Below are 27,509 nucleotides of genomic sequence, written 5' to 3' on the forward strand. Positions count from 1 at the left end.
TGGAAAGATATATCAGCCTTATGTTCACTGAAGTATTATTTACAATAGCCAAGGTATGGAAGCAACATAGAGATGTCCATTGATAGATGAATGAATAAAGAAGATGTGGTATATATTCAATGGAATATTACTTAGTAATAATAATAAAATTTTGGAATTTGTGACAACGTGTATGAACCTAGAGGGGATTAAGCCAAGTGAAATAAGCCAGACAGAGAAAGACAAATACTATATGACTTCACTTATATGTGGAATCTAAAAAAAAACAAGACAAATGCATAAAAACACCCAGAGATACAGAGAACAAGCTGATGATTGCCAAAGGGGAGGGGATTATGGGTGGAGGAAAAATGCTGAGCTTCTCCCAAAATATGTTCATACCATTAGAAACATTACTAAACACAAATCATGTGTGGAACTAATCAAAATAGAGTAGAAACCAGTTCCTTTCATTTATGATTTTTAAAAATTTTGTGATGGGTGTGATATGGAATGTTATTTGGCAAGGTGAATATAAATGTGATTAGTCCAAATTGGTTAGAATGTGAAAAAGTTGTGAGAATATCTTACACAGTTCTTTTGGTCACAATTCAGAGACCCTATGTTATGATATTTTATGATGGCTGTACACACAGAACTGCGTTTTGGTTGAGGAATGACACTATAAGAGGCAGCATGATGTAGAGTTAAGGGTGTGTAATAAACCTTATTTCAAATAACAGCTCAATCAAGGACTAAGATTGTAGAAAATTCACTTAATTTTCTGTGGTTCAATTTCTTTAAGTCTAAAGGGCAGGAGGATGATCATGCGGGATATAATTTAAGGTTTGAAGCCTGCACCTACGTAGAGAGAAATGAATCCCTAAATCCATCCAGCTGGTTAAAACAAGTCCCATCTTTGGTTTGCCAACATGGGTGGACCAAGAGGGTATTAAGCTTTTCAGAAGAGTCTTCTATTAAGTTGGTGGAGGTCTGGCCATTCCAGTAGGAATTTTTCAAAATTCTTAGCTCTTAGAATCACCTATGGTAAACACTGATATCTAGAGGTAGGAGCTGCTACAGGTGGAAAGTTTTATAGTATGTATGTGCTTCAATTTCCTTTTCACTGAATATTGTATTTATAAGATTTATCTATGTTGATACTTGCAGGGGATGAAGAAGACACATCAAGGATGACACCCAAATTTTGGTGTACAGCAGCTGAGTGAATGGTTCGAGAAAGCCACGGAAGAGAAGCAGATGTGGAGTGGGAGTGGAGATGTCTTGTGGGCACTGGGACATCACTGAGGAAGTTGTAAATTATACAGGGTCCAGCACAAATAACGGCCCCTTTTTTTTATTACAAAATCATAAGCATTTAATCCTATAATATAACAATAACACACAGGTGAAATGTTCAAATTAAAACTAAAAATTATTACCCTACCAACCACACTCAAGCAGGCCTTACTTCTGCCAGATCCTGTATTTAAGTTACCCTCTTTCCCCCTTTAAGGTGCTTCTCAAGTAGCCTCACTCTCTATAACACCGAAGAGAGCCAACTGCTAGCTTCTGGACATCATATTCCGTGCAGGTAGAAGTGTCCCTCCCAGCTGGAGGCAAAAAACGTGACGGGGCTACAGTGACAATCCTCCCGGATGGCCTGCCGGCATCTGGTTTACACCTAGTAACGTGTCTCTCCTTGAATGGGGTCCTTCAGAATCCAGTGTCAGACGTCCTCCTCCCACTCGCCTGGTTCAACGCATTCAGCCTCTCTCAAGACCCGACTCAAACTCTGGGCTTTCGGCATTTAGCCACCCAGGCTTACAGCTGGGGTAGGTGCTGGGACTGGCGCAGGCGCGACAAGGCCGCTGCCGGGCCGCTGGACTCGGCTCGCCCGCCACTCCCCGCTTCAAGCCCCACCCCCACGCTCTGCTCCGCCCCACGTCCTGGCCCGCTTCCGGGACACTGAGCGGGAGCGCGACATTTCCGGCGCCGGACACCCCGCCCCACGGCCTGTGCACCCTCGTCGTTCGGAGCAGGCCTGTAGGAAAGCGGTTCGGGTTCTTGGTAATTATTATTATATAATTGTTTTGATTTTCTGGTATTATATAGGAGGCTTTGCTGCTGCGTGCTCTTCGTCCCCTGGGTCCAGGCGGGAGCTTTAGGTTGCATCACAGTTGCCTTTCTAGTCGCGCATTTTCTGCTTTCCTCAAAATAGGTTGTGAATCTTGTGGAAACCTTCAGTTCTCGAAGCAAATAGTTTAGTGCTGTTTAGCTTCCTGGAGGTTTTATTGCTTCATCTCCTTAAAAATCTTGGTAACTCAATGCCTTTATGAATTAATGACTGGCCACCTCTTTTTATACACATTTAATAGTTTAAATGAAACGAAAGGTGTATGTGTTGCTTTCACTCTTAGCCTCACTGGATGTAAAATGCATTTCTTTAAGAAATTAGGAGTTGCTTTAATAAGGGTGTATATAGTGTCGTAATTATGACGTGAGTTTTCCTGCATTTTGTCCTCTTTCCTCCCAACAACTGAGTTAGATGCAAAAGTAAATAACCGTCTAAAAGTTTTACAAATGTTAAGTATTGAAATAGTTTGATTCTTTGAGCAAAAGGAAAAAGCAGCACCTTTCTCCCCTAAAAGGAACAATTCAAATGGTTGAATCAAGGGCACAGATGACATTTGCTTTCCGATTTTGTGATACATAATTTGGTTAACTGTTGAAAAGGTTTGTATAGAGCTGGTTAGTGAATTTTGCTCAGTTTCCTGTGGTCCTGTTATTAGAATTGAGACTTTTACAAAAATGGTTCACTTTTGTTGTATATATTATCCCAGTTAGTGCCCACAACAGCCCCAGGAAATTCGTACCGTTGTTATTCTCATGGTACAGTGAAGGAAACCGAGGCTCAGGGAGGTTGGGTAGCTTGCCCATTACTTCTGAGTTACGAAGGGGTGGAACTGAAACCTGGACCCACTTCTTTCTGACTGTTAGACGGTGTGCTATTAACCACCCTCTGATCCAGCCCCTGCAGGTGCAGACCCCGCGTAGTCTCCTGTCTAGACTGTGTGAGAGGGAGCAATGCAGAAGGACACCGGCCCACTGTAAGTGCATAATGAATGGGAGTGGAGTAGCTCCGAGATTCTCAGAACCAGAGGGTTTTTTCCCTTCTGAAAACGGCTCTAAGAGTAGACCGCCAGGGCAGTACTGAGTATAGGATAATAGACATGCAAGCCAGGGTTTGAGTCCAGCTCTGCCACCGACTAGTTGTGTGACTTCAGGCAAGTCGTCTAACATCTGGGCTTCATTTTCACTTCCACAGTGACAGGATTGTACTGTAATGATGACCTTTTAAATTCCATTCTATGATTGTGGGGGTTTTGTTTTCATTTTTTTAGACATGGCTGGCAGTGATTTCTTAACTCTTTTTTTCAGAGTGCCTTTACATTGGATTGGCTTTGGCTACGCAGCACTGGTTACTTCTGGTGGGATTATTGGTTATGCAAAAGCCGGTATGTTTTGTAGTTACTTAACCTATTAAGATCTTCACATTGTTCCTGGTGAAGAGTGAGTCCCCAGGGTCCCCAAAGTGCAATCTTATTTGAATCAGGTTTGCTTTAGGCCCTCTAGCTTGAGTGCTGGCTTATTGTCAGTCTGGCAATTCCTGTGGAAGCTCCTCCTGCAGTGGCTCCCCCTGCACTTGCCTTTGGGTTATCTGGCTGAGTTAAGGCTGAGGCTTCTTATGAATTACTTGTTTTTGCCTCTTTATCTAAAGATGCTGGGCAGGGGTGGTAGTAGATTGTTATTATCAGCAACTGCCATACATCGGCCTTGACCCCAGTGTGCCTGCCACCTCTGTGCTCTTCTTTTAGAGTACGAGGAAACTTCTAGTCTCCACATAGTCATTTTTTTTAAGTTCCTCATTAAATTAGGCAGGGATACATGAGAGAGCCTGCTCATTTCTATGCATTATCTACATCCCCACCCCAATACACACGCACGCTTGCACACACATGAATTTTTATATTATTCTTCTCCAAATCTTCTTTTAACTCACCCTGTTTCCCCCTCCTTTTGGGATTTGCCCAAGGTCTTGTCCCTGGACAGTTACAGTCCTTGGTGAGTTAACCAGGCCTATTTAGGACTCTCCTCCTCCACCCTCCTCTCTCCTTCACTCCCCCTTCTTCTTTTTTTATATGAGACTCATAAATGCAAAATTACTGAGATATCACACATTTTCGGATCTGCTGTAATATCGCCACTATGTATAAGAGATCCGATAAGTGTGCACACATATAAAAATACAGTGTGTGTTGCCTATGTGTAGTATGTGTGTAAAACGTATAGCATTCAAACATGATATGGAATTGATTTCAGAGGTTTTTCTATATTTGCAGATGCAAATATAAAGGCATCATAGTTTTTCTTCTAAAAAAACAACATAAAGGCAATACATGAATGGAACTCCAATTGCCATAATTTCTTGTTTCTTAAACAGATGCTTTTATAAGCAGTAGTTACCCTTTTTGGGTGGAAGCACCCTCCCTATTAGAGAGAGAAATGGTGTGTTATTACCCTGATTTCTGTGGTAATTTTACCAGAGCTATTTAGCTCATTCTCCAAAACATTTTTGTGTTTGAGAACTGCATTGAGAGTTCCCTAGCTGTTTTCCTTTGTCAGGAAGGGAAGTCTGGTGGCTTCTATTAATGAAATAAATGTTTGACATTTTATTACAGGCATGTGTTTGCTTTCCTCCAGGTAGTGTCCCATCTCTGGCTGCTGGGCTCCTCTTTGGTGGTTTAGCAGGCCTGGGTGCTTATCAGCTCTCTCAGGATCCAAGGAACATTTGGGTTTTCCTAGGTATGTCAGCTTCACTGTCTTCCCAGTTAATTATTTATCCAGAAGACTCTACCAGAGGTTTGGTGGGGTGCGTCAGGTTGCTTCTGCCACGCCCTGGGGAAGTTTTAATGGGGGGTTGTGCTGGTTTCTGCTTATTTTTTACGTACAGAATATGAAAAGGTTTTCATACCTCATAAATTTAGATTTTCCAGTGAAATTAGTCCATGTCTCTTAACCATTGTGATTACCCACTAAAAACTGTCTGCTTGAGTATCACTAAAGGATCACGTGTCTAGGTTTTCATCAATATTGCATTTTCCCCATTTTTAAATCATTAGCCCCTTAGCAGTAAGCTAAACGTGTAAAACATAGGCCTTGCCTTCAAGGAGCCTGCACCTTAATTAGGGACATAAAAAGTGATTCTGTGGGATTGCTGAAGTGGCCTGTGAGCAGCACAGACAGTGAGAAGTGCAGGGAAGGGAAGATTACTTACTATCAGGGTTGCTTTTGGTACATTTTTATTGAGCTCCACCTATGCGTCAGATGGTCTGCTAGGAGTGTGTGTTCCTCACTGTCTCCACAAACCCATACTATGAGGAAGCATGCAGTTCTGGCCCTTACTAGTATGGTGGGGAGGACAAGCATGTTAACAGAGTGGTTTGTACAGTTCTGCCTGGGCTGGGATGGGATGTCAGTGATAGCTCATATGGTGTGTGCTGGCGAAGGAGGAGGTGCCCAGCTCTTAGCTCTGCCTAACACCTCCCTCACTAAAGCTCCAGAATGACTTTCAGACTTACGTTTCCATTTGTGACCCCACTTCTTCACTCTAGCAAATGACCCTCATTGCCTACCTAAAGAAGAAACAGCAGCCATCACAAGGGGACCCGGACTTTATGCCATTGACATCCAAACCTTCCCTTGTCCTCTTTCTCTTTGCCAAGGCCAGTCCCTTCACCCTGGTTTTGGGTCTCTTCTCCCATTCCGTCTTGGAGCTTTATGCTGTCACTGATGCGATCTCTTAGTTATATTCTACATTTCAGATAGATTCCTCTGATGTTCAGACGTGCTCATCGCACCCACAAAAAAAAGGACCTCGTGACCCTACTTCCTTCTCCAGTTGCTTCTGTTCTTTCCCTTTAGAAACTTCTCTAAATTCATTGTACTTCCTTTGTTTCCACACCTCTCGTACATTTTTGACCCACTTCAGTCTCCATTTCTGTCCTCTTTGTTCATGGAAATAGGTAGCTTTCTCTGAAGCTGCCAGTGACCTGTATTTTTCAAAATCCAGTGTAGTCCTCCTATTATTTAGCCTGTTACTTGCTTTCAGGACAGTACACCAATCCATTTTTTTCATCTCCTGGTTTTTCTTTTTTTCTTTTTCCTCATTCTCTTTTGTTGACCCTTTTCCTTTTTTTTGGTCATTAAGTATTAAAGTGCTTAAGGCCTGGCTTTTTAAATCATCTTTATATTTTCTCATTTGACAATGTCCTTGAAGCCCAGGCCTTAAATTACCACCAATATACAAATGACTCACAAGTTTCTCTCTCCTCCAAGCTTTACTCTTTTATATACAGTTGTCTGCTTGAAATCAAGATGTCCCAAAGCCTGACTTCCCGTCCTCCAGCACGTTGTCTTCTGGTGTTCTCCATCCATTCAGGTCTTGATTGCACTCTTCCCCTCCCTCTTTCTAACTCATCAGCAAGTCCTATCAGCACTGCTTCCAATACATCCTAAATTGTCTCCTCCTCTATCTCCATGGCCACTGTCCTCATCCCAGGCATCCCTCTCTTTCCCTGCTTTCCTGAGGAAGTTTGTTAATTGATATCCGTGCATGCTTGTATCCCTGCAGTTTGTTTTCTGTGATACAGGTAGAACTCTTTTCAGAATGCAACTCAATTGAATGTCCTTTAATGGCGTCTCATTGCTCTTAGGATGAGGACCACAATCTGTAAGAGACCACAGGGATCTGGCCTCTCTTCATCGCTAGTCATATCTTGAGTTCTTCACCATACTGGCCTTTTCTCCACAAGGCCTCTCAGCATGTGGCCCTACATATATTACTCCCTTTGCTTGGAATGTGCTTCCTTCCCCTTTAGCTCATTAACTGCTGCTTTCAGGTCTCCACTCAGTCCTTACTTCCTCAGCAAATCTTCACAGTCTTCCTGTTATTTGTACTGCATTAATTGTACCCGTAATACAAGTCTACTAAGTTTTTGTCTGATCCTCACAAATTTGTCCCATCAAACTTGAAGAACTGTAGGACAGAGACCTTTTTGGTGTGTTCTCCAGCATCCAGTACAGTGCATGGCATACATAGTAGGTATTTTAACAGATGTTGAGTGGGAAGAGCATATAGGGTAAATACTGGGTTGGCCAAAAAGCCTGTTGAGTTTTTTCCATAAAATAAAAGTATGTCAACTATCTCCCGAGTGGGTATAACATTGATTGTTCTTAGTTAATGTCTTGATTTGCTTGCTATCAACTTCAGCTGGTCTACCTGACCATGGAGCCTCATCCAGCGAGAAATCTCCAGTGTGAAACTTCGCAAACCACTTTGGATACGTTTAATCAGTGACAGCACCTTCTCCGTACACTGCACAAATCCTTTTTTTGTGTTTCAGTTGCATTTTTATCTATCTTGAAATAATAAAGCATAATATGTTGAAAACATTGTGTATGAAAATCATCAGTATTAAAACAGCTGCACAAAAATTCACCAATTTTGATATTTTTATATATAAATGCATACTGATATGACAGCTGTCACAATACAATCTAACAAAATTGTTTTGAATGAAATTAAAAGACAACTAAGCACTACTAGAGCCATCTTATGGAAAAAACCAAATGAACTTTTTGGCCAACCCAATAGAATTGTCAAGAAAAGGAGGGGAAAAAAACCCAAAAGCAGTTTGGAGAAAAGAAATTTATGTCTGAGGAGAGGTAGGAGATAAGGCAGGAAGGGCTGATGGGACCCAGGCTGTGAGGGCCTTGTATTCTAGTGTTTGTGCTTAAGTCTCACAGGATGCGGGTGGTCATGAAGCTCCCTGAACTCGTGAGGCATGAGACGGGGTATGGCCCTTGAAAGATGGGTGGGACTTTGGTCACTTCTTTTAGTTCTCCCAAATATAAGATGTAATGAACTTTGCCTTTTTCCCATCAGCTACATCTGGAACCTTGGCTGGCATTATGGGAATGAGATTCTACCACTCTGGAAAATTTATGCCTGCGGGCTTAATTGCGGGTGCCAGGTACTTTCTGTTCTATTGCAGTTCTTCACCAGTATAGATTTTAATTTAATGCCCGTAATACTTTGTACACCCACAGATTTACTCGTTTCAGTATACTTGATGCTGAGCGTCAACTAAAATGATTTAATGTATATACAAGTAGGAAAGGCTGCAAAAACAGTAGCTGATGTTATTTATGTGAAAGTGAAATAAGTATGTTCATTCCTTCTGGAAACAGTTTTCCTCTCACATTTGCTCTCTGGCCCATCCTGGCTCCTCCCTACAGAGGAAGAAGCTTCAGTGCAAAGCATGACCACAGCTTATTCAGTGTGGGTTCCACGTTTACTTCTTAGTTGCGTGGGTGCCTTTTATTGAAAGTTTTGCTTGAAGGGAATTTCTGTTGATTCCTATTTCTAATTAACTGATTATAAAATCCAAACCAGATTTTTTTTGAACTGTAGTCCTTAAGCATAATAAAGAGACCCTAAAGATGGGGGAATTTTTAAAAATCTGCTTTAAGAAATGATTAATTACAACTATGACTTTGGTCATTTGGTCATAGTTATGATGCTGTCAAGCAAAATGTTTCATAGTGCAGACCAAGGTCAAGAGCAATAAACTGGGAGGTTGCAAATGTACCATCAGCTAGCTCTGTGACCATGGGGAGGCCTTGAACTTTCCAGCCTTCAGTTTTCTCATCTCAGGATTATTGGCAGTAGGATTAGGCACTCCAGATCACATGTACTATTTTAAGTCCTCAGCACAAGACTGACCCTGGCAAGGTTTTTCTTTGGTGCCTCTTGAGGGATGGAAGTTCCATCTCTACTTCCTCTGCCATGGTGCCTGCTCACTAGGCAGTGAGGGACCCACAGAGCCCTAATCCTTTAAGAAAATAGTCAAGTGCCAGTTCTGTTCTTTACATGATGTTTTTTGTTTATTTTGTTTCAACAGTTTGCTGATGGTTGCCAAACTTGGAATTAGTTTGTTCAATAGACCCCATCAGTCATAGTCATGTTCCAGCTTGGACTCTTGAAGAATTTTAAAACTTCCACTACTTTTAATATATTGAGAGAAATAAGTGCAGCGTTTTAACATATGCAGACATTTTACTTAAAAAAACATGTTGAACTCTGCAGAGAAAAGTATCAGTCATTATTATTACAGCCCTAAAGAGATGGGTAGCATATATCATGAGAGTTTATAATACCCTCGTATAATTTGATTCTTGTGTTTTGATGTTATTTCTTCTTTCTGTACTTTTACATAAAGTCTCAAGGGGTAAAATGTTAGGTGTCAACATTGGGGGCCCTGAAACTCCTCATGCCCTTAGAAGAATATTGTGGAAAAAAATCTCTCATGAGATTTGGGTTATCTGTTCTTTTGTTCATCTTAGAGCCAGGCCTACTTTGAAATTATGTAAAGGGAAATATTAGTGGAAATAAAGTTTAGTATAAGTAATATTTTCTTTGGTGTCTTTGTTGCCAGAGGTGTCTGGAACATAGAATGAAATGTATTAGTATAATAGAGGGAAATGAAAGTTTCTAAAATATTTTATTTAGGGATTACCCATTTCAAAAAATTTAAGGACCAAGGGAAGTTATTTGTTGTATATAGCATTGAAGCTGGCTTTGAAAACGACCTGTAGTGAGAATTTCTAAGATTAGGACTGTGTAATAAAAAAAGAAATTTTGGTTAACTAGTTAATCTGTAAATATGAACTAAAAGACCTACCTGGAACTTGAATTACCTAGGTGGGTCTCGACTTTGGACACATTAATGGTGCACTGACATTGTCAGTTCACTGGATGGATACTGGCACATTTTTCACCTCACTTTGCTTTTATCAGCATTAAGAATTAACTCATTCTGGACTCTTTAGTTTCTCTCTCTTTAAAAAGAAGGTGATATTTGCTCCTTACCTCCAACTTAACTGGTATTGGTTGGATTTAGAAAGGAGTCCTAACTCTGGCTGACATGGCTCAGTGGATTGAGTGCAGGCCTGCGAACCAAAGGGTCACTGGTTTGATTCCCAGTCGGGGTACATGCCTGGGTTGCGGGCCAGGTTCCCAGTTTGGGGCATGCGAGAGGCAACCACACATTAATGTTTTTCTCCCTTTTTCTCCCTCCCTTCCCTTCTCTCTAAAAATAAATAAAATCTTAAAAAAAACCTTTTATTTATTTTTTCCATTACACAAGTTTATTGTGAAAATAAATTAAACATACAAACACATTATGGCTAATGGTGGCAAAAGCAGTCTGGTAGCTTGTTAAGGAAAGTTTTAATGGAGATGAATTTAGAAAAGATGCAATGATGTAATTTTGTTTAAATATAGATTATGAAAAAATATCAAATTGTATCAATAACTTAATAAAAGTAATTTCAAAGCCTGCACTTTGGGAGAAAAAGGGCTCACGATCTTAATGCCAGCATTAAGACAGATGGAAGCGAGGCTGTGCTAAATGACAGGAAAAATTCAGTATTTACAGAATGGCAACATTAACATTTAATAACATTTGATGGTAGTTTCTGGTGGACTAAAAGCCTTTCACTAGAAACAATAGAGAAAAATCTACCATCATTATCATGTTGTTAAAAAAATTTTCAGAGCAGAAGTCGAAAACGTGAAAAACGTGAAAAATACCACTGCAAGGACCACTTAAAAGATGATTCCCTCAGGGAGTATTAGGGCACTGAGTGTGTAAACATATGTGCTATACAACAAATAGCAACTAATTTGTTTATAGTACTTTGTAGTACTTACATACACGAGATCATCATGGTCTTATGAGGTACTACTGTTTATAACAGTTTAAACACACTCCTTACCATTCATGACTTTAAATATATAACAAACATTTTTATTCCAAGATACAGGACATGTTTATGAATTATAAGACCTATGTACAATGAAAGTCAAACCTTCATCAAGTACATATATATGTTTTAAATGCAATGACCTTATTCAGACTTGATTTTCTGAACTGACCATGTCAGTTTTTCAAACTCATTAAAATAATGCCATTCTATTATGATAAAATATATTTTTGCAAAAATTCAGAAATGTAGTAACATTTAATGAATGTGACCATGTAAAATATTTGTAAGGAGGTGCCAAATGACTTAGCACTTTTTTCCAGTGTTCTATTAAAAAAAAGTTGCATTCACTTGGACTGTGATCCTATTTAAAAAATGTTCTCATACTAATTCATCTCAAAAGGTTCTATTAATAGTCCTTTTGGAAAATACCATATATAACCTGTGAATTTGTTTCCATAATAATTAATGGAAGAAAATGTATTCTCTGCACAGATGAATATTTTCTAAGACTAATCTATCACCCAGCATTGTTTTTACAAAAGCTTGCATTATAAAATATATATAAAAGCAAATATCTTAAATGTGACTTTAATACATTATCACCTTTGTAGCTGATTCATCACTGTCTCCAGTTTACTATGCTGTTACATATGTGAAGAACCTCCAGTATCCCTTTTCTGACTGACTTAAAAATCCCTGAATAAAGCAAAGGCCAGCCTGCAACTTTTTTAGGCATTTCAGTAGAATATTATCATCTATGGAGAATATCTCTACAGAAACTCATGATTATAGAACAAAATCTAAGATAGGGCAGATTAGAGTTAATGCCAATTAAAAATGTTTATGTTTAAAAAGGAAAGAAAAGGAGCTGTTTTTCAACATTTAAGAGGATACTAACAACTAAACTTTGTTAGGAGGCTGTGGCAGACAGCTCCATGCTGCCAGCTTTTTAGCTTGTAAATTATGCAACATCAGCAGTAAAACTACTTTAAAAAAAACAAGGAAGGAGCCCTAGTTCTCACGTCTGCATTTTACACGACATGTCCGCCCGGGCCCATTCTGACAGTGTGATGCCCAGAGCTCTGCACACAGGCTGTGACCAGAGCACTGTATTCTCAACTGTGCACTTCTGTTCATGCAGCCAGGATCTAGGTAAGAGTGTTGGACAGCTCCGTTGCAGCAGTAACTCACTGAGCTTTTTGTCTACTGAGACTCAACGTCCTCCTTACATATTGCTGTTAATAACTACTCATAGATTGTGAGACGGTTAGTGTCTGACATCATATACTTGCAAATACCTAAAAAAAAATTGTTCTATAGTTCCTGGCATAGTCAGTGACTGGCTTTCATCATATAATTATGCCAGATTCATAGTTTAAATAACAAAGACATGTTTACAAACAGTTCGTTGATCTGTGGTTTGATTTCAAGCCTTGGCGAATCCCGTTATGATCTTTTAGACATTAGTCCTGTATAGTCTTAAGGACAATGGACAAAGAAAATCAAGTAGGCAGAACATTTCATTATCTTTTTTTTTATAAGCAGAAGGCCAATTTTATTTTTCTTTTGTAACAAGTCTTTTTGTTTTTTTTATATTTAAAAAACTGACTTTTGGGAGAACCAAGATGGCGGCGTAGGTAGACACACTGCGCCTCCTCGCACAACCAGAACTGACAGAGAATCGAACGGCAAGGGGGCCCGACACCAAGGAAATAAAAAATAAACATTCATCTAGACCGGTAGGCGGGGCGGAGACGGGCACCGGGTTGGAGAGGACTCGCGTGGCTGTGGCAGGACTGAGACTGGCGGAGTGTGAGACGAACGGGGCAGGCAGTCCAAGCACTGGCAGACCCTGCGGCCACACATTTGCACAGATAAACCCAGAGGGCCGGACTCAGAGTGGCGGAGAGCACACCGCAGCCCCACATTCGAACACAGATAAACCGGACGAACGGCGGGGAGCGAAGCAGACCGCACAACCCAGGGCTACAGCTCGGGGAAATAAAGCCTCAAACCTTTGATTGAAAATGCCCGTGGGGGTTGGGGCGGCAGCAGGAGAGACTCCCAGCCTCACGGGAGAGGTCGTTGGAGAGACCCACAGGGGCCTAGAGTGTGCACAAGCCCACCCACTCGGGAACCAGCACCAGAGGGGCCCAGTTTGATTGTGGGTATCGGAGTGAAAGATTGAGATCCGGAGGAGAGTGAAGCGGGCACCATTGCTCCCTCTGGGTCCCTCCCCCACGTACAGCGTCACAGCATAGCAACCAGCGTTACCCCGCCCCGGTGAACACCTAAGGCTCACCCCTTAAAGTAACAGACGTGCCAAGACAAAAAAAAAAAAAAAAAAAAAAGGCCCAAATGACAGAACACTTCAAAGCTCCAGAAAAAATACAACTAAGCGAGGAAGAGATAGCCAACCTATCGGATGCACAGTTCAAAGCACTGGTTATCAATATGCTCACAGAATTGGTTGAATCTGTTCGAAAAGTAGATGAAAAAATGAAGCCTATGCTAAGAGAAACAAAGGAAAATGTACAGGGAACCAATAGTGATGTGAAGGAAACTGGGACTCAAATCAATGGTGTGGACCAGAAGGAAGAAAGGAACATCCAACCAGAAAAGAATGAAGAAACAAGAATTCGGGAAAATGAGGAGAGGCTTAGGAACCTCCAGGACATCTTGAAACATTCCAACATCCGAATTATAGGGGTGCCAGGAGAAGAGGAAGAACAAAAATTGAAAACTTATTTGAACAAATAATGAAGGAGAACTTCCCTAATCTGGCAAATGAAACAGACTTCCAGGAAGTCCAGGAAGCTCAGAGAGTCCCAAAGAAGCTAGACCCAAGGAGGAACACACCAAGGCACATCATAATTACATTACCCAAGATTAAACGCAAGGACCTACATCCAAGATTAATGTATCCAGCAAAGCTATCATTTAGAATGGAAGGGAAGATAAAGTGCTTCTCAGATAAGGTCAAGTTAAAGAAGTTCATCATCACCAAGCCCTTATTATATGAAATGTTAAAGGGAGTTACCTAAGAAAAAGAAGATCAAAAATAGGAACAGTAAAAATGACAGCAAACTCACAGTTATTAACGACCACACCTAAAACAAAAACAAAAGAAAACTAAGCAAACAACTAGAACAGAAACAGAACCACAGAAATGGAGATCACATGGAGGGTTGTCAATAGGGGAGTGTGAGGGGGAGAGGGGGGAAAGGTACAGAGAATAAGAAGCATAAATGATAGGTGGATAATAGACAGGGGGAGGGTAAGAATAGTGTAGGAAATGTAGAAGCCAAAGAACTTATATACATGACCCATGGACATGAACTATAGGGGAAGAATGTGGGAGGGAGGGGGTGGGCAGGATGGAGTGGAGTTGGGGGGGGAATGGGACAACTGTAATAGCATAATCAATAAATATATTTAAAAAAAAAACCCTGACTTTTAGGGAAATGTGGGAGAAAACCAACTGGAGTAGTTAGAGAATATTACAAAGGCCGGAACACCCACAGGAGGCTGGGGTGTCCTGAGCAGTGAAGAGCTGTCTGTATAGTGTACGTTTACAGAGCTAACCTTTATCGTTATGCTTGTTCCCCAAAACCCTGTTGTTGTGTGAGGGCCAGGCAGAAGTGAGCATCAGTTATGACTTGTTATCCCCAAATGTTTGAATCATGAATTGTTAAGGGCTGAGGCATGGCAAAAGATTTTTCTAAATAAAAAAACAATATTCTACATTCATCAGACTTATTTTGGGTTCTAAGCTAGTGCTTGGGTAGTTGTTACTAATTAAAATATAGTTATATGTATTTTATAATCCTTGTCAATATTTTACATCCGCCAAACACACACATGTGTATGTGACATACATACATGTTCATGCACACACACACACAATTAAAGGCAGCTTATTTTATGATGGTGTAACCACAGACCATCTAAAGCTACCATCCTTCCAGGCTTTTATAGATGGGATTTTGAATCACAATAGTGGCACTTATTTTTCTTCTGTCTGTAATGTTTGCAAAGGGCACCGATTTTGGCGTTTTTTTCTAGGGAAGGGGCTCCAACAGTAGACAAGGCTCCCTGAAGGTGGGAAATAGTTTAGGTCTAAAGTGCATCACCAGTAGTCAGCTCTGACAGTTCCAAGGCTGCCCACAGATGGGGTGGGCGGAGTCTTCACTGCCAGGCAGCCCTGACAGTGCCCTTACCAAGCCCCTCCTTGCTCAGCAAAGTTTCCCGAGTTTTCACTGTCCTAAGTTTGTGAAGGGTCCTAGAAGAGAAAGAGCAAACCACAGCCTGCCCTCATGGAATCTAGTGGAGAAGACTGACGTCTAAACAAAGACAACATAGAAGTAAATGCACGACAGAGGCAGCGACACAGTACCAGGAAGACACACAAAGGAGGAGTTGTGTCTGTTTGGGGCAGCACTTTTCAACCTTTTTCATCTTATGGCACACAAACTGATTAATTACTAGAGACCCGTGGTACACCAAAAAATTGAATTCAAATCATTTTCACATATTACAAAATAGTAATCATTTTGATGCTTTTTAAAGCCATGTTTGATTTTTAAAAAATCCTTAGTTTTCCAGCTACACACAAATAGGCAATGGACTGAATGTGGCTCACTGATCATAGTTTGCCAACCCTTGGCCTAAGCCAAAATATCTACTTGTTTTAACTATTTTGTTATGAGTTATTGAGCATTTATTAACCAGCAATAATATATTATTTGTGTGAGCTGCCTGTTCATATATTTATCCATTTTTGGTTTTTGTTTTTCATGTTGGTCTGTGACTGTATAATAAAAATATTATTTTGTTATATATATATTGAAAATAAAATATTTCCTGCCATTTGACTTTGTTTATGGTAGTTTTTGTCATGCAGAAATTAAAATTTTGTATAGAATCAAATTTATCCCATTTTCTTTATGGCTTTTAGATTTTGTGTCTTCCTTAGGAAAGCATTCTGCATTTTAAGAATATAAAATAAAATTCTCATTTTCTTTCAATACTTTTACAGTTTCATTTCTTAGCTTTCTATTTTTATTGCCTTTAGAATTTATTTTTGTGGGAATTCTACAAATTAGGCATATAACTGGATTATTTTCTCAAAAAAAAGAAGCCATTGCCCTTAGTATTGTTTGTTGAATGGTGTATCCTTTACTCATTGCTCTGGAATGCCACCTTAACCATGTACTGAATTTCCAAATTTGGGACTAATTCTGGGTTTTCTAGTCTCTTCTATGAATCTACTTACCTCCTGGCTCAGTGCCAAATTGTACTGGCCACTGTATAGTGGGACTGAATTTTTATATTTGGTAGGGCAAGTGTGTCATTGTTCCTTTTCAGATTTTTCTTTACATACTTTTCTAGATAAATCTAAAATTAGGCCTTTTAATTTTTAATTTTACATGGGATTTTGATCATAGATAAATTTGGGAGGAATTTTAAAATATTTATTCTTCAATCCAGGAAAATTACATGTGCCATCATTTACTTTTTTTCTTTAATATCATAAAGCATTATTTTAGAGCTTTATTCATGTAGTTCTTTGCATTTCTATTAAAATTATTTTAGGGTATTTTGTAGTTTCGTTATTATGAGTGGGAACTTTTTTGTATATATGTTAAATTAGGTATCAGTCTGAACAAAATGTATTTCTGTCATGTATGTAAATGCTTCTGTTGATTCACTCAAGCATACTACTTGCCATAGGTTCTTGTCAGCTGCCCTTTATCTAGTCCTATGGCTTAATGTTAAAATTAGAAATAATAAGCTGCTGCTATCACTGACAAGATTCAACATTGTTCTAAAGATAATAGACAAAGCAATAAGAAATAAATGAGGCATAATTTAATAGTACAAACAAATTAAACATTTAAAGTAGTTAATACAATTGTCTATCTAGGAAATCCAAGAAAAGCAACTAAAAACCTATTAGAACTAATGACAAAGTTCTATAAAGCAGCAAGAAAGATCAATACCAGAAACTAATAGCCTTCTATCAACAGACACAATCATTCTCTTCCATACCATTTCTAATACCTAAGTCTAAGAGTCACCACTTGTTAATCTTCTACTTGGACTCCTTATCTTCATGCTTTGACCCAATAATTCATTCTCTACCCAGCAGTCACAGGCATATTTCAAGTATAATTAGATTCCTACACATAGAATCATTCAATCATCTCTTACTACATTTAGATCCCGCCTTTAGTCTCCAACACCCTATTCTTTCTCTCCATAGCACTCATCATAATTTGCAAATACAGTTGATGATTGAACAACACACGTTTGAATTGCACAAGTCCACTTGTACGTGGATTTTTTTCAATAATTTTAGTAGCTCTCCATATCCCAGGTTTTGCATCTGTGGATTCAGCCAACCATGGATTGAAAGCAGTATTTTCAATCCATGGGTTGGAAGTTCACATATGCAGAGGACCAACTGCATGCATTCTTGTAGGCCATTTTATATAAGGGACTTAAGCATCCATGGATTTTGGTGTCAGTGGAGGGTCCTGGAACCAATGCCCCATGGATACCTAGGGATGACTATACAATTTTCGTGTGTTTGTTTAGTATCTGCCTACAGAATGTATGTTCGGTGAGGTCAGGGAAAATGACCATTTTGTTACTACCATATATACCACATTTAGTACATAACAGGCACTTAATAAATATTTGCTGAATAGAGAAATTATTCAAGTTTACTTTTAAGAAATAAATTATTTTTAGAACAGTTTTGAGGATACAGAGTTCCCACACACCCTACACCCAGTTTCCCCTATTAGTAACATTTTTCAGTAGCATACCTTGTTACAACATAATTAACTGATACTGATATATAATCATTAACTAAAGTCCATACTTCATTCAGATTTCCTTACTTTTTAACTAATATCTTATTCTATTCCAGGATCTCATCTAGGATACATTACATTTAGTTGTCATGTCTTCTTGAGCTCCTCGTGGCTGTGACTACTTTATACATTCTTTGTTTTTGATGGCTGACAGTTTTGAGGAGTAATGATTTTGTAGAATGTATTTATCTTGGACTTTATCTAGTGTTTTTCTCATGGTAAGCTTGGGGTTTTAAGTTTTTAGAAGGAAGACCACAGAAGTAATGCCATTTTCATCACATGTTAAGGCTGCATATACCGTTAGTGTTGATGTGGACCATGATCATCTGCATGAGGTATATTGTTCATCAGGCTTCCCTCCACTTGGGAATTATTCTTTTTTTCCCCTTCCCACACTGTATTCTTTGAAAGGAAGTCATTCTGCACATTCCACACTTAAGGAATGGGAAGTTGTGCTCTACCTCCTGGAGGGCAGAGTAGCTACATAAATTATTTGGAATTTTGCTGCATGAGCCATTTTTCTCTTCTCTGCCATGCATTCATTCATTCACTCATTCATTCACTTACCACTATAGGTTTATGCATACTTTCTACTTTGAGTTATAATCCAATATTTTATTAATTTTCTTGCTCAAATTGTTGCAGTCTTAGGCATTGGGAGTTCTTTCATCTTGGCTCCTGTGTTCCTTTGACATAACCCATCAAAATGTAGGTGTTTTTTTTTTCCCCCCCAGAACTCCCTTTCTGGCCCTATCAGATATTCCAAGCTCATCTTGGGTATTTCATGCCCCATTGCTGGAGTCAACCATTTCCAAGATCTCAGAAACCAAGATCTGGGTGCTAGATAATGCTTGCTGCTGCCAGGTTGAAATCTTGTATTTCATTATTCTACACTTTTATGTAATTCCTTTTAAATTTTAAGTTGTTGCTCTTTTTTTGAGTTTGGTAGCCTAACTGCTCAAATTCAGTGTATTTTTAGTGCCCTTTTTTTTTCCTCTATTGTGGCTTAATTTTACAAGTTCTAATACAGAGGTCTATCACTGTTCATTTATAATGGGTGTCTTTCACTTTTTAATTTTTCCTTTCAAGTGTTTAGAATAATTTTGAATTTGTTAAGTAGACAGATTTGAGGGGCCTTTATTCTTTAGTTTTATTACACTATAGAATGAAGTTGTGACTTACGTATTTCTACACTTGATAATTTAAGATGTTCTTTGTGGCCTAATATAAAGTCAATATTTTGTGCATGTTATGTGTATTAGAGAAGAATCTATTTTTCCTTATTCTATATATTACATACATTGGATGAAATTTGTTTATGTGTTATCCATATACTCATTTACTTGCAGTAGGCCTCTAAATCTGTTTTGGTTTTTTTTTGTCTGCCAGTTTGTTTTTTTTAATTTTTAAATTATTTTATTGTTACTCAATTACAGTTGTCTGCATTTTCTCCCCACCCTTCTACCCCACCCCAGCCAAACTGACCTCCCTCCCCTGCTTCCACCCTCCCCATTGGTTTAGTCCATGTGTCCTTTATAGTAGTTCCTGTAAACTCCTCTCCCCGCTATCCCCTCCCCACTCCCCTCTGGCTATTGTTAGATTGTTCTTAACTTCAACGTGTCTGGTTATATTTTGTTTGCTTTTTTCTTTTGTTGATTATGTTCCAGTTAAAGGTGAGATCATATGGTATTTGTCCCTCACCGTCTGGTTTATTTCACTTAGCATAATGCTCTCCAGTTCCATCCATGCTGTCCCAAAGGGTAGGAGTTCCTTCTTTCTCTCTGCTGTGTAGAATTCTATTGTGTAAATGTACCACAGTTTTTGATCCACTCATTTGCTGATGGGCACTTAGGCTGACCACATCTCTGTAGTCAATTAATATTTGACAAAGGAGGCAGGAGCATAAAATGGAGCAAAGATAGCCTCTTCAACAAATGGTGTTGGGAGATCTGGACAGCTACGTGCAAAAAAGTGAAACTCGATCACCAACTTACGCCATACACAAAAATAAATTCAAGGTGGATAAAAGACTTAAATATAAGTTGTAACACCATAAAGTCCTAGAGGAAAGCATTGGCAGGAAAATCTCAGACTTTCCACGCAGCAACATCCTCACAGACATGTCCCCTAAAGCAAGGGACATAAAGGAAAGAATAAACAAATGGAACCTCATCAAAATAAAAAGCTTCTGCATGGCTAAAGAAAACAGCATGAAAATGAAAACAGTATGGGAAAACATATTTGCCAATGATACCTCAGACAAGGGCCTGATCTCCAAAATAGATAAGAACTCACATGACTCCACTCCAGGAAGACAAGCAACCCAATTAAAAAATGGGCAAAGGACCTGAACAGACGCTTCTCCAAGGAAGACATACAGAGGGCCGAGAGACATATGAAAAGATGCTCAGCATCACTAGCCATCAGAGAGATGCAAATTAAAACCACAATGAGGTAACACCTCACACCGGTCAGAGTGGCCAACATAAACAAATCAACAAACAAATGTTGGAGAGGATGCAGAGAAAAGGGAACCCTAGTACATTGTTGGTGGGAATGCAGACTGGTGTGGCCACTGTGGAAAACAGCATGGAATTTCCTCAGAAAATTAAAAATGGAACTGCCTTTTGACCCAGCAATTCTGCTGCTGGGATTATACCCTAAATCTGTTTTCTGAGAAAAACTTCATACTCTGGTTATATCAATTTCTTATATTTATGACAAATCATTTCTTCATACTTATGTTGTTTTTTTTAAAAAAGTATTATTTTAACCTCACCCAAGGACACTTTTTTTTCATTGCTTTTAGAGAGAGAGGAAGGAAGAAAGGGAGAGAAACATTGACATGAGAGAGAAGCATTTGCTGGTTGCCTCCCATACGTGCTTGGACCAGGAATCAAACCCACAACTTAGGCATGTGCCCTGACTGGGAATCGAACTCACAACCTTTCAGTTACAGGATGATGCTCTAACCAACTGAGCCACTCATCACATCACATCAGCCAGGGCCATATTTATGTTGTTTCATTTTAACATTTTATTTTGAAAATTTTCAAATTACAGAAAAGTTTCAGTTATACTCATGAGCATCCATATACCCTTTACCTAGTTTTACCACTTCACCAATTGTTAACATTAGGCACTCTATCTATTTATCTATATGAACATAGATGCAAAAATGCTGCAACAAAATATTAGCAAATCAAATCTAACAATGTGTAAAAAGAATTACGTACCATGACTAAGTGGGATTTATATCAGTATACAAAACTAGTCCGGCATTTGAAAGTCAGTTAATGTAATATACCACATCAGTGGGGTAGAAACAAAAATCATATGATCAATTATGAGTTATTTCCAGTGAAGATCAGGAACAAGGCAGGCAAGGAAGGCAGTACTCAAATTGTACGGGAAGTCACAGCTAGTGCAGTAGGACAAGGTACACTGATTGGGAAGGACGAAATAAAACTTTGGTTGCTGATGACATAACTATTTCTGTAGAAAATTTCAAAGAAAGTCCTGGATTTAATAAGTGATTATAACAGGTATTAGGATACAAAATTAATGCAGAAAAATCATTTGCTTATATATAAGCAGCGAACAATTGAAATTTTAAATTAGCTATACTGTTCACATTTAGCACTAAAACAATCTAATATATGTATAAGATTACATGAAGAAAATGACAAAGGCTGGTAAAGTAAGTGAAAGAAGATATCTGAGAGTCCACGTACATGACAGGAAGACTCAGTACTGTCAAGATGTCAGTCTTCCCAATGATCTAGATTCAATGCAATCACAATCAAAATCCCAGTACATTATTTTGGGGATATTGACAAACATTCTAATCAAGACTTTACCTGGAGCAGTAAAGACCCAAAATAACAACAACAACAACAACAAAATATATATATATATAGAAGCAGAGAAACAAAGTTGGAGGACTGACATTACCTGACTTCAAAACTTATACAAAGCTACAGTAATCAAGACTGTGGTGCTGGCAGAAGAATAGACACATAAATTAGTGGAACAGAATATAGAGCCCAGAAGTAGACCATAATACATAGTTAACTGATCTTTGACAAAGTAGTAAAGGCAGTCCACTAGGGAGTCTTTTCAACAAATGATGCTGGAACAACATCAACATGAAAAAAAAAAGAATGCAGACATACACTTTACTTACATCTTTCACAAAAATTAACTCAAATGGGTCATAGATCTAAGTGCAAAATACAAAACTATAAAACTCTTAGAAGATAACTAGAGGAGGAAATCATAGGTGACCCTGGGTTTGTTGACAACTTATTTATCTATCCATCCGTACCCAAGGCCATGCTCATTGATGCATGAGAGAGGAAGGGAGGGAGAGAAACATCAATGTGAGAGAGAAACATCAATTGGTTGCCTCTTGTATACACCCCAACCAGTGACCAAATTGAAGCCTAGGTACATGCCCTGACTGGGAACTGAACCCACAACCCTTTGGTCCACAGGATGATGCTCCAAGCAATGGAGCCACAGCAGCCAGGGCTGGTGATGACTTCTTACATACCACACTGAAAGCATGATCCATAAGATTTCTGGCCAAGATGGAGGTGTGGGTAGATACATTCTGCCTCCTTGCACAACCCAAATAAGGACAACAACAAATTTAAAAACAAAATAACCAGAACTGCCAGAAAATTGAACTGTATGGAAGTTAGACAACCAAGGAGTTAAAGAAGAAACACTCATCCAAACCAGGAGGAGGGACGGAGAGGACTCACAGCAAGGCAGTGGCTGGAGGACTGGGCAGTCTGACAGTTGCATGTAGATAAGCTGGGAGGAACAACTGGGGAGGGAGACAGACTGTGCAATCCAGGGTTCCAGTGCAGGGAAACAGAGCCTCAAACTGCTGACTGAAAAAAATCTGTGGGGGTTTAGGCAGCAGGAGACACTCCCAGCCTCACAGGAGAATTCGTTGGAGAGACCCAAAGGATCCTAGAATGTGCACAAAACTACCCACCTGGGAACACCAAAAGGGCCCAATTTGCTTGTGGGTAGCAGAGGAAGTGACTGAAAGTCATCCTAGAGCTGTGCAAGTGGCATTGTTCACTCTCTGGCCCCTCCCCCATATACAGCACCACAATGCAGGCGAGTGGATTGCCCTGCCCTGGTGAATACCTAAGGCTCCACCCCTTACTATGTAACAGGTGTGCCAAGACAAAAAAATATGGCCCAAACCAAAGAACAGATCAAAGCTCCAGAAAAAATACAATTAAGCAATGAAGAGATAGCCAACCTGTCTGGTGCAGAGCTCAAAATACTGGTAATCAGGATGCTCACAGAAATGGTTGAGTATGGTCTCAAAATAGAGGAAAAAGTGAAGGCGATGCAAAATGAAATAAAGGAAAATGTACAGGGAACCAACAGTGAAGGGAAGGAAACCGGTAATCAAATCCATGACTTGAGGCAGAAGGAAGAACTAAACATTCAACCAGAACAGAATAAAGAAAAAAGAATTCAAAAAAACGAGGAGAGGCTTAGGAACCTCCAGGACAACTTTAAATGTTCCAACATTTGAATCGTAAGGGTCCCAGGAGAAAAGGAAGAGCAAGAAATGGAAAACTTACTTGAAAAAATAATGAAGGAGAACTTCCCCAATCTGGCAAAGGAAATAGACTTCCAGGAAGTCCAGGAAGCTCAGAGAGTCCCAAAGAAGTTGGACCCAAGGAAGCACACACCAAGGCACATCATAATTGCATTACCCAAGATTAAAGATAAAGAGAGAATCTTAAAAGCAGTAAGAGAAAAGGAGACAGTCTTATGTGAACTCCTTTGTAGGTAACTATCAGCTGATTTCTCAAAAGAAACCTTGCAGGCAAGAAGGGGCTGGAAAGAAGTATTCCAAGTGTTGAAAGGAAAGGACCTACATCCAAGATTGCTCTATCCAGCAAAGCTATCATTCAGAATGCATGGCAGCTAAAGTGCTTCCCAGGTTACAGGAGTGCATCAACACCAAGCCCTTATTATATGAAATGTGAAAGGGATTTATCTAAGAAAAAGATTAAAAATATGAACAGTAAAATGACAACTCACAACTATCAACAACTGAACCTAAAAAAACAAAACCAAAAACAACCTAAGCAAACAACTGGAACAGGAACAGATCCACAGAAATGGAGATCATATGGAGGGTTATCAGTGGGGCTGGGGAAAGGGATAATGGGGGAAAAGGTCCAGGGAATAAGAAGCATAAATGGTAGGTACAGAATGATGGTGGGGGGGTACAAGGCAGATGGGAATAAAGGGGAGAAGCAAATAAACAACTGTAATAGCATAATCAATTTATATATATATATATATGAAAAAGCAGGATCCATGAAACAAAATATTGATGTTAGACTTCATTACAATTAAAAACTTACACTCTGAAAAAGATAATGTTAAGAGAATGAAAAGACAAGTCATAGATGGGGAAGAAATATGTGCATACCTGATAAAGATCTGTTAACCAAAATAAAGAACTGTGAAAACTCAACAATAAGAAAACAACTTAAAAATGGGCAGAAGTTTACCAAAGGTGATATACAAATAGCAAATAAGCTTGTGAAAAGATGCTCCACATCATATGTCATTAGGGAGTTGCAAATTGAAACAATGCAATACCACCACATACTTATTAAAATGGCCAAAATCTAAAACTGACAACACTAAATGCTGACAAGGATGTGGAGCAACAGGGACTCTCATCACTGGTGGGAATGCAAAGAAGGTAGTCACTTTGGAAGATAGTTTGACTCTTCCTTACAAAACTAAACACATTCCTACCACATGATCCAGCAATCATGGTCCTTGGAATTCACCCCAATGCGATGAAAACTGATGTCCACACAAAAACATGCACATGACTGTTTATAGCAGCTTTAAGCATAATTGTCAAAACTTGGAAATCACCAAGATGTCCTTTAGTAGATGAATGGATAAATAAACTGGTAAATAATAGACAATGCAGAATTATTTAGTGATAAACAGAAATGAGATATCAAGCCAAGAAAAGACATGGAGGAAACTTATATGTAAATTAGTAAGTGGAAGAGGCCAACTGCATGACATTGTGGAAAATGGAGGCAAATAAAATGATCAGTGGTTGCCAGAGGTTTGAGGAGAAGGGGGAAGGATGAATGGGTAGAACACAGGGGAGTTTTAGGGCAGTGAAACTCTTCTGTATAGTACTGTAAATGTAGTTACATGTCACATGTTGTACATTATAGGGGTTTTGACAAAAATGTATGACAACACAAAGTGTGAACCCTGATATAAACTATGGGCTTTAGATGACAATGTGTCAATATAGGCTCATTAGTTATAACAAATGTCACACACTAATGCAAGATGTTAATAATAGGGGAGATTTGAGGAGGAGGTGATGAGGGAGTAAATATGGAAACTCTGTACCTCCCATACAATTTTTCCATAAATATAAAACTGCTAAAAAAAAAAAAACCAAACAAAGCTAATTAAAACAACAAATACCCTTAAAAGTGTACAGAAAGATACTAGTTAAGCATATTAATTTTAATATCTATCCAGTGTTTAAACAGTCCCAGCAACATTTTAGCTTTGAGACAGTAATTAAAACTGTACAAATAAAACCATTACCAACAACATAAATCATTCTTTAGATTTTAACATTTTTCAACAAGGAGAGCTGAGTCTTCTGTACAAAAATACCATATTATTACTATAATATGCCTTTGGATAATGTTCACAAAATGATAGCAATTACATTAGCAATTACTACAAAGTCATAAAATACATAAAGTTATCAGCAGTTGATAACATTGTTCTTTAAAGGAATATAGAGCACTAATGTCCAGTCCATAAAATGGCAGGTTTAAAGTTGTCATAAGTTCAAAATGTCTATTTTAAATACGAGTTTAGAAATAAAGCTAAGACAAAAAATGTGCTAAGTGAAGTCACTGCCACAGCAGCTGAATGAATTTGCTCTTCAGAGCGAATGTGAAGGTCAGAGCTGAGTCAACAATCAGCAGCAACATTCTGGGGAATCAGCTGACACCCTCACCCTTATGTCTGGTAGGAGCAAGGGGACAAAAGTGTTTTGAAAGTCCAGTGAACACACATCACAGTTTTAAGAACTTTCTTGATGTGAACATGGAAGAACCTTGACTTGGTTCATTTGGGAGTCATCAAGCCATTCAGTTTGATGTTTAGCATGAATTCGTAGCAGCTGTATTGGTCAAAATTAAACAACAGGTTCTTTTCCCACTAAAATGAGGTGGCATAATTTTGAAATCTCTATGTTAAATATAAATTTATTTCTAAGAAAAACATCCTGCTTAAGATTGGCATTATAATTGTGACAATAATTTCAAAATAGAAACACAAATGATAAATTACCATTTTCTGCCATTGCCAAGGTGGTAGAGCAGAGCCATGGCCAAATAAGAACTATAACTGACAGCCCACAACATCCATGGTCTACCTAATTGCTATAAAAAAAAAAAACAACAAAACTTCCGAGGCCAAATGATGAAATATGAAGTAGTTTATGCAAATATACAACACATGAAAACTAAAACACTAAAAACTTCTGGAAGCATTTTTAACAAAAGCTTCTTGTACTTAGTATCTATTAATTTGTACATCAAATACTTGATACTTTGGCAAATAGTTTATTCAATACTTTGTAAAGTCCTAACTAAATGTCGGTCCTACCCATGTATGGGCAGTGAAGCCAATAAAATGCATTTCATTTCTAGGAAAGAAAATAGGAAATGATTTTTGCTCTTCAAAGTACCCACTATTACATCTTCCTTCCAGAACTCAGTAGTGGACATCTGTAGACGTTTCCCAGTGGCCGCTGCACCAGACTCCTACCGGTGGCCTCCGTACTTGGCCACCCAGTCCGTCCTCCCATGCACTGAGGGAACTGGCTGTGCACGGTTCACGACATTTAGATTCTTGGCTGTAGGATTGTAAGTAGGTCCTAAACATTTCCCCCGACCAGTTTTTGTGTTCCAGGTATATTCTGAAAGAAATCAGGATCAGAAACTAGAATTTTATTTGATAAAATTGAACTCAAAACACAGTGATTCATCCTTTCATCTTATGGGGAGATTTAGAATTTATCTTTAAAAGATTAATTCAGTAGTCTCTAATAAGAGTTTTTTTTAAACATTAAACCCAAAAATTCTAGTGTTGTATTTGGTTGACACCAGTTAGAATTTTCAGTAGCTTCAGAGCCATTATTTCTGCTTCACACTCCTGACACTACTGCTCTGTTCTCATTTGGGTTCGTAAACTGCTCATCATGTTTGGATAGGTAACACCCAGCTACGACGACCAAGTTCAAGTTCAATAGGCAATACCCACGGGGTTTGTGACTTCATAAAATTACACTGTAGTTAACATCTAAATGACATTCAAACACAGTATAACTACAAAATGGTGTATTCGGAATTGTGAGTCCTATAAAGCTCTGGCTTCATGGAACTACATGTTAGATTTCTTTTTAAACATTAAAATGTGGTTTTTAGAGTCAAAAAGTTTAATTTTTAATTGGGAAAAAAGGACAGATGATAACAGAATCCCTCTAAAAGGTGAGTCATTCCTAGGACCCCAAACCTCCCATCACAAGGTTTGTTTTATTCGTACATTTGGCTTACTAAAATTGTGTGAAATTTTAAATTGTTAAACATTTGTTATCTGAACATTTATGTTCGAGCTGCTTGAGCATCTCAAATGGTAAAG

The 27,509-nt window shown here is 38.8% G+C and overlaps 2 protein-coding genes across 9 annotated transcripts in view; one reads left to right on the plus strand and one right to left on the minus strand.

The window, feature by feature from the left end:
* Window positions 1-1,901: 1,901 nt before the first annotated feature.
* Window positions 1,902-27,509, plus strand: part of LOC112297546 (transmembrane protein 14C) — a 55,793-nt gene continuing 30,185 nt past the window's right edge. Inside the window, exons 1-6 of one of the 3 annotated variants that reach the window (XM_053920408.2) lie at window positions 1,902-2,049; window positions 3,011-3,089; window positions 3,421-3,497; window positions 4,744-4,845; window positions 7,988-8,075; window positions 12,491-13,940. In XM_053920408.2, coding sequence (XP_053776383.1) covers window positions 3,067-3,089; window positions 3,421-3,497; window positions 4,744-4,845; window positions 7,988-8,075; window positions 12,491-12,509 — 309 coding nt within the window. In that variant the 5' untranslated portion in view covers window positions 1,902-2,049; window positions 3,011-3,066 and the 3' untranslated portion in view covers window positions 12,510-13,940. Of the gene's footprint in view, window positions 2,050-3,010; window positions 3,090-3,420; window positions 3,498-4,743; window positions 4,846-7,987; window positions 8,076-9,005; window positions 9,515-12,490; window positions 13,941-27,509 lie in introns of those variants that run through there. The other 2 variants (XM_024552310.3, XM_045189109.2) reach the window with 2 other exon arrangements.
* Window positions 20,773-27,509, minus strand: part of MAK (male germ cell associated kinase) — an 81,465-nt gene continuing 74,728 nt past the window's right edge. For all 6 annotated transcript variants that reach the window (XM_045189107.2, XM_053920405.1, XM_024552394.3 and 3 more), the window contains one exon: window positions 20,773-26,787. In XM_045189107.2, the coding sequence (XP_045045042.2) occupies window positions 26,633-26,787 (155 nt within the window). In that variant the 3' untranslated portion in view covers window positions 20,773-26,632. The remainder of the gene's footprint in view (window positions 26,788-27,509) is intronic.

This window comes from Desmodus rotundus, chromosome 3 (genome assembly GCF_022682495.2).
Source record: "Desmodus rotundus isolate HL8 chromosome 3, HLdesRot8A.1, whole genome shotgun sequence".
NCBI lineage: Eukaryota > Metazoa > Chordata > Mammalia > Chiroptera > Phyllostomidae > Desmodus > Desmodus rotundus.